General features: G+C 44.9%; 1 protein-coding gene across 1 annotated transcript in view; it reads right to left on the minus strand.

Moving 5' to 3' along the window:
• MTTP (microsomal triglyceride transfer protein) overlaps window positions 1-3,926 on the minus strand; it is a 28,461-nt gene extending 24,535 nt beyond the window's left edge. Inside the window, exon 1 of the mRNA XM_026847868.1 lies at window positions 3,818-3,926. Within this exon, the coding sequence (XP_026703669.1) occupies window positions 3,818-3,878 (61 nt within the window). The 5' untranslated portion in view covers window positions 3,879-3,926. The remainder of the gene's footprint in view (window positions 1-3,817) is intronic.
• Window positions 3,927-8,269: the final 4,343 nt, after the last annotated feature.

The following is an 8,269-nucleotide window of genomic DNA, read 5'->3' on the forward strand; positions in this document are numbered from 1 at the left end:
AAACAAAAAAATTAAGGGAAGGGAAGGGAAGGGAAGGGAAGGGAAGGGAAGGGAAGGTGGCTGTGCACAAAGTGCTCTTACATCCACAAAGCAAATACACGTTCAGTGACCTCAGGTGCTATCTGTAAGCAGCACAGCACTAGCCTCTCAGACCCAAACGCTGCACCACTGAATCCACTGGGAATTTCTTCACAAAGTTCAGGAGGTACAGAGCAGAAATGACAACTTCACAACAGAGTTAATCTAAGAAAAGCAAAGTGCTGTCCTTAGGGAGCTGTATCTCAGTCTTATGACAAGTGAAGGAAAAACAAAAAAAAAGAAGAAATATCTATCAAAACATCTCGTACAAATTCTTAAGCATGCTGTAATGTAATCAGTGTGTTCAAAGTCCCTTGCAGAGAATCAACAGACTATCTTGATTTATGTCATGTCCCTCAGTTTTTTATCTGACTCAAGTAAATTTCAAATCACTGCACTAGTAAGAAGGAAAACCAAAGTATTTTCTTATTTCACTCTCAGATTTTAAATCCCAATTAAGTAGGCACACAGTGTAGTTTCATCATGGCTGGACAGATATATTCTACAGTGCTCATAGAATCAAAACCCCCTTTTTTTAAGGTTTTGCTCATTTCCTTCCTCTGTTTGCTCAGATATCATAGGAGTAGATTAAGGTCAGCTTCAAAGAACCTTTCCCTGAGAAAAACAGTGTCCCCACCAAGTTTGGTCTGCAAGTTGCATAAACTGGCAAAGCTACACAGAACTAAACTAACTCATGCTTTACACCAGCTGGAGATGTGGTGCAGCAAAGTTGGTAATCCCAGGGGGAGCAGCCTGTTTGCATGTGAGAGCTCAAAGCTGTAACTATTTATTTTTGTGCAGTGAAGCTGAAGCATTAATGTTAGCATGACAGGGCTCTTCTGGTTTTGCATGTCTTGTGTGTCTGCTTCAAAATAAAGTCACCAAGAGGCATCGTAAGACCCTTCCTTCAGGTTTACTGTGAATTTCCTAGCCACTTCCACAATTCTCCTCACTCCTCTCAGACTTGGAGCGACCTTGCCCTTGAAAGCAGAGGGTGCTCAGTGCCTCTCCAGAGATGGCTGTGCCTTTCAGGGACACACCTGGTTCCTTGCAGTACCTCAGAGCTGCTTGCTTCCTGGTTCAAAATGTCCTTCATTTGCAGCCGAAACAGCAGTGATAATGATTTAGTATCAGCTGAGATTTTTATTAATGCCACCAACTAGGTGCTTTCTAAACACAGAGAGTGACACAGCCCCATCTAAAGATAAAAGGTGGGGGAAAAGCACGTCCAAGGAAAATGATCTGGGTGCTGAAAGACATGTGTCTTACTAGTTAAGGTGGATGTTTGTGGTTTTGCTCTCTCTCTCTTTTCAACTAAAAGCACATTTCACCTATTCTCTTCCTTTTACCACAGCTCAACCCATAGATCTTCTTTTCCTCTTGCAAGAGTTCCTTCCCTCTTCCTCCCTTTTAACATTTATTTGTCCCCACATATAAATAAGCTGTTCCATCCTAAAGGAAACAGAAGAATAAATAACGTAGCAGCTTCTTGCAAGTGTCATGGAAGAGGTGAATAATTACAAAGTATTTATGGGCACTAGAAGAATATTAGGTTCTGAAAGCTTTCACGATTACATATGTGGAAAACACTGCAGGAGCCAGGGCAGAAGACACCTTTAGCTGTGAGACTGGTGTCACACAGATAGAAAATGGTGAGCCAGTAGTGGATCAAGATAAGAGAAGCAGAAGGGATGAGGCAGTACTGAAAGCAGTCCTGAGGAGTTAGCACTTACCCCTGGGGAAGCCAAGAGAGACAACTGGATAGCATGATCAGTTTGAGAGGCAAAGGGGATATTGGTGGCTGAGGGACAGAGACACAGTGTCACTGCCCAGAACTAGTATTCAAAACAGCATAACTATATTTTCATGCCATCTTTCAAGAAGAGAACACTGGTACTATTTAAAAAGAAATATTCCTACACCTTTCTGAGAGAAACTTTCCCTAAAAAAATCCCACAACCACCTGCCTTTAGAAGCTCTTTCCTTTGTATTCAGCACAGCACTGAGATCCTTGCCGCCTGTATAGCCATTGCCATTTCAGCTGATGGCAAATGTCCCACTGACTGAGAAGGGAGGAGAGATGGACATAAAGATTGCAATCAGCCATGCTCTCTTCGGGTCAGAAGTGCCTGCTTTCAATGTGGAGTGCATAACACATAGTTTGACTAGTAATGTTAAGTGTCTGTCATTAAGGGTAACATGCCAAGTCTATAATTAAATCATGATACTGTATAATACAGAAGGTTACACTGCATGAGTAGAAACAGCTGTCAAGTCCTGTGCCTTTTATTAATACATATGGCATGCACAGCATGTGCATCTCTAACTACTTGCTGGCTCTACCTTCATAAATTATATTTGCCACTGTTTCTGAATCCAGATAGCTTTAAAAAGCAAAACCCATCCACTGCTTTGAAAACATTTTTCAAGTGGAACTGCAGCAGGAAAGTTTCATGCATGCTGATCTAGGTGACTTAAAAGAAAATAATATTTCTTCAATATTTCCAAAAGGCATCATGGCCTGGTGGAAAGGTAAAACATCCTAACCACAGCTCTGTCATTAAGGCACTACGTGGCCTTTAGGCCAGTAATTTAACAGTCAATCTCTCTGCACAAGAGACATGAGATCTTGCAGAGCTGAAGGAGGACTAATTGATGAGAAAATGCTTGTTCAGTACCCTGGGGATGTAAAGTGACAAGCAAATATTTCATCACATTGGGAAGCAGCTTTGCTTAATATTAAGAAGAAGCTGGAAAGAGCAGACAACAGAAATGTGACATGTTGGTATCTAGCCATAAATGTTACTAGGCAGTCTCCTGAAATACACTCATGGGTAGAGGAACTGCCTGCAAACTTGTCTGCTTCATAACTCTTGTTGTAAGGGGGTAGAGAGGTAGGGAGAGGAAAGTTGCTGCTCTGTGATTACACAGATACAGTGTCCTGGATCCCCTGCAGGGAGCAAGAGGAGGCACTCATGAGAGCAACTCTACAGCCTTTTTAACAGTTTAACCTAGGATGGCATGTCCTCCCTACTCTTCATCATGATGAGGACATCCTCATTAAACTAAAAACTAGGTGTCAGCTCATGTTTTAAGGTTGCTACTCCTCTAAATTTAATGTCAGGTTGTACACGAAGGGCTACAACTAAAGACACCTTTCCTCGCATCATACACTGGCACTGCTGAAGCAGGCAGTCTCCAGACTTCATACCCTTGACCTTTGTCAGGACACCTGAGTAAAGCCCTGCTCCCAGGGCTTGTGCAGACATCCAGGTTTTCATAACTTATTGCAGAGCTAGATCCCCATGAAATTAATAGGATGCTTGTTACTGACTTCAGTGATAGCTGAGTCAACTGCTCAGAAGCTGAAACCTGGAGATCCCTGAGCACTTCCTGGCTCTGCTCCACCAGAGCACTTCTCTGTGTTTAACTTTTGAGCATGTGAATAGTCCCTTTCAAGTCAGTGCCTCCACAGCATGTCCTGACTAAGCAAGGTCAAGATCCCCAGTCTCCTGGCCCACATGCTGGCCCTGTGCACCTGAAAACATTGTCTCCTCCATCCCCTCTGCTGATGTGAATGCCACAGGTGCTTAAACCTTTGTAATTTTTAAACATATTTTGTATTACTCAAACATGGATGAGTAAAGATGATAATGTTTTATGCAAAACAGATCTGCATGCTTACACTGGTTGTGCCTTCACTAAGCCAAAAGCTGAACCAAGCCCATTACAGACCTACCTTTAACAGAGGCTGAGTAGGTGGAAATGATGCAAAGGAACAGCACAGTAAGAAGAATCATGCTGGACTCCTCTGAGCTCCTGACTGCAGCATGAAGTGTGAGAGCCTCCAAGAAGTGAGCTCCTGAGAGTGGAGAGGCACTTGCAGAGAGAGCTGCCAGGTCGGCCACACTGTTTATCTAGATGTAGTAAAGGTCAGATTCCAAATTCCACACTCAGGTACTAAGTTCATTAAAGGACTTCCAGTTAATTATTAAGAACTGAGGTAACTGGTGGTTTCTACCCCATTTTATCGATCACCTCGGCTTTCATTTTTGAATACTGAGCCCACACACCCACATTTCTGAGTGGGGGAGCCCACCTCCAGTCCTGGCAGGACTTGGAGATCCAGCCACTCCTCCTTTGCCTGAACAAAAGGGCAATCAGGTCTGTGGCAGCCAGCGGCCAAATCCTGACCAGTCTCCACTGTCTTGTGTCTGCAAGCAACCCTAGAGGCAGATGCTTTTTAAGGGTCTTCCTGGAAGCAGAAGTACATAAGATTTATCAGTGCCATCCTAAAAAGTGATGCTACTTTGTTATGGAGACTCAGATGTGATGTCAGTTCCTGCTGTATTGTATCATACCAAATAAGGTCTTTCTCTTTCATCAGCCCCATCCCCCATCTTACATTATTGCAGTGGCAGAGGTTGGAGACCGAAAGGATGAGATAAACCAGCCATTCTGTCCCACCTCGGCGAAGAGTACCCGTTTGGCTGGATCTGGGAGGAGGGCAAAGCAAGCCCTCCTTTTCACCCCTGTTTTCCTCTTTTCTCACACTCGTTTCACCACCTCCCCTGAAAAGCCCCCAGTTGACTAACCCATGCACTTCCCAGTCTCCTCTGAAAGTAAATCTCAGGCCATCTTGCACTAAGCCTCATGGCCACATGGCTCGATAAAGGACCTCCTTGTCCCTCAGGGTACAGTGGGGCAGTAGGTCACCCCCTCACATTCCTTGGCACACCCTGGGTGTCACAGCCTGCAGTGGGGCACCCCCTCCCCCAGCATATGAAGCCTCCCTGTCTCTGCACAGGGGGAGGATTTGGTCTTGCTTCTAGAGGAGACACACCTGTGAGCCATCACCACGCTCTTTTGCTTCACTTCCAGATGTTGCTTTAGCAAGACTGTGAGCTGCAAACATCTCGACTGAACCAGTGCCACGCCAGGCTGTGTTTAGCTGCTTCCAGCAGGCCATTTCTGCCCCCAGCTCCTCTGTATTAGTAAGGCATTGTAAAGTGAGAACAGCCTTCACCTCCAGTGGTAGAAATGTCTCCTTTGCTGCCTTGAGGTAAAAGAGAAGCTGAGCACCATGGATGTCAATCATCACCCAGCAGCGGGGAAACAACAGGTCCATGCCAATGCTCCTCACTTGCACTCATCTCACTGCACCTTGTGGAAGTCCCCACGATTAGTAGGAAACCCTGCAGACTGCTATTGCTTCTTCCCAATTTGTAGTTATTTATGATGCTTCCCTGGCGCAGGCTGTGACACACTCCTGAATTCAAGGGACTGAGGCAGAGGACACCAGCTGATCCTTTTGCTGTGTTTGGTAAACAAGGAGCTTGTCAGGCTTTCTGTGCTTTTTTGAAGAAAATATGGACACTACCTGTGTGCAAAACCAACTCTGGCTAGAGACACACCAGAGGTATGGATCCTGCTTTGGAAATGCAACGTTGACACTTCACTCACAAGGAGCAGTTGATGTTGGTCTGAAATCTGGAGAAGATCAATTGTCTTCTTCCACTCTCGGGACACAGGAAATGTATTTCTTCCTTGAAATAAAGTTATTTTTAAAAAGGGCTTCTCAAACAGTAGGATATCAGAGGCCAGATCTCCCGCTGAGGTAAATCAGCATATCACTGTAGTAGTGTCAATTACAGAACGAGGGCGTAACCGCCATGTGGAGAAATAGTGCACATACATTTCCACAAGCATATACATATATACACCTATATACACACCTGTAATGCATATTTGCTATATTCTTCAAATGTCTTAAAAACAGGAGGCCTGAGCCTTCTCACCTCAGCTATGGCTGGAGTAAATCAGCAGTGACTTCCTTGAAGTCAGATTACATCAATGAAAGAAGTGTTGTGCCCACCAAAGTCCACTACACGCAGAGGTTGCAGGATCAGCCCCTAATGTATGCTTCACGCCATGCTGGCATATGTACTGGGGTCAAAGTATTACTGTTGCTGCACATTTTCCAGAGTCCAAACTATAAGGCTCATATCTTTATATGACCTAATAAAACTAGTGAGATTTCCTCACATCTCCTGAGGTCAACAAAATGTTTTTGTCTTCTCTTCAGAAGCAACAGTGTGAAGATCTCAGTTTTCAATTCAAACTTCCAGCTATGTGCACCTAAGTACCCAAGTCCATCTCTGGCCTTCAGCTGGTCCCTAGGTGCCCCAGCTCCCACTGCATGGTGAATAAGACACCCACCCCCTGTTTCTGCCATGGGGGACAGGGAGGAGGGAGATGCCCAGCTAAGCCACTGGCTAAAGGTGAGTTGTGCATGTCACTTGCATCATAAGCCTTGCCCCAAGAGTGCTGCAGTCAGACCTGGCCCACAGAGTGATGTCTGTGTCCCCACCCGAGCCTCCATAGAGTATCTTTTTTTCCTCTCTCCATGCTCTGCCTCTTGACCTGCAGTGCTGTTTATACAAAATGCTTTGATATGCAGTTTTAAGCTATGGCATGTTGAGTTTGTTATTGCTGGGGGGGAACTCATAATTTGAATGATCATCTTGAATATTCATCACATTTTGGCTCCATCAAAATACTGAAGTTCAGTTAGACAGCTCTTCCTCAATATTTGCAATTGCTCAGGTCTTCATTTTGCTTTGTCACCACTTGGCACTTGGCAGACTTCTGAAAACATTGCTTTACTCTGTATTGGTGTCTGAGGACATAGGGGTCTGGATTACCAGTACTGCTGTTTGGAAAGTGCAATATGAGAAAAACAGATTTATAAATCAAAATGCGTAAGCAGTTTCTTCATTCTAAGAAAAAGCACATCTGACTTTGTTAGATGGCTTTTTGCTTTTTTTTAAAAAAACAAGCAACCAAGTGGGCTTCTATCAGTAACTGATCTGCAGTCTTTTAATGGCCAAAAGAAAACAAAGGTTTCCTCATAGGGACAATGGCACATTTAGACTTGATGCTGGTGTGTAAAGCTAGATATTAATAGTAACACGAGTAAGGTTTTAAATAGACGCTAGTAAAAGCAAATGCAAATCTAGCTATTTTTAAAGTAATGCAGGCAATAGCAATCCAAATCAAATATGACAGCAAATATTAAATACTAACAGCAGTTAAAGGTCAGTGTCTTACTATAGTGGCACCACACAGTTTGGTGGCTTTAACATAGCTGTAGTAAACCTGAAACCAGCACTAAAACTGAAAGAGTGTGTATATCTGGAACCAATGAAACTTGAGATAAACACTGATGGAGATGAGAAGGGTATTATAGTAGCACACACTCGTATGTTTGCTAACTTTGTGTCCCTCGTTAACCAGGGGTGAACAGATATCTACATATTTAGGCTGCCCAAAATACATTTTTCTCATATAATATAATCCCAGTCTCCAGAACCGACTCCTGTACTAGGGCAGCATTCTTCCATGAAGTTATCTGAAGGAGAAACAATGTTGCCCTTTGTTAACTACTGACACTCAAGTTTAAAAAGCTAATTGGTGGTGGCCTTTAAAAATATGAAGCTTGAAGGCACGTATCCCCTTTTTAGGGGGCAGAGGGAACACAGCATTGCTGGGGGACCTTGGGAGCTAGAAATCTGCTCAGAGGAATGCCACCACTTAAAAATACCTCGCTAGCCCCTGCATGAACTCAGCAGTGTCATCAAAACCATCGGATAAAAATAAGGTTTTCTTACTTTTCACTCCTCTTAATCCCATGGAGCCCTGGCAGCCATGGGAGGAGGGAAGCACAGCTTTCCTCATTCTGAGCAGAGGCATTAAGCACAGCCGTTGAGCCTGCCAGCACGTACTAAAGCTGATTTCAAAGCAGTCGGCTCACCTGTGTCACTGCCTGCCTGGGCAGGGCCTAAAGGCCCCTAAACCTGGCTGCAGCACCCATTTCCACCCTTGCTCGCCCCGCTGCCACGGCAGGGTGAGCAGCAGCACCCCCTCACAGCCAACCTCGGCTTGTCGGCGTCTGCTACAAGCAACGACACTAGAACGAAAAACCCACCCAAACCATGACTGATCTTCAAAGTGTGCTTGCTACACCTGTAGCTTTCTCTGGTTTTATTGGCCTGGAAGCTGGCACAGGTGGGAGCAGAGCTGGCTCAGAGCACAGCCATTGGGGCGGAATCCGGGCGCCCAGCGAGACCGAGCCGAGAACTGCTCCCTGCCCGCCCGGGTCAGGCCGGGGAGGCGACTACGGCGGTGTGGC

Source organism: Athene cunicularia (genome assembly GCF_003259725.1).
Source record: "Athene cunicularia isolate RWA chromosome 4 unlocalized genomic scaffold, athCun1 chr4_part2, whole genome shotgun sequence".
Classification (NCBI taxonomy): domain Eukaryota; kingdom Metazoa; phylum Chordata; class Aves; order Strigiformes; family Strigidae; genus Athene; species Athene cunicularia.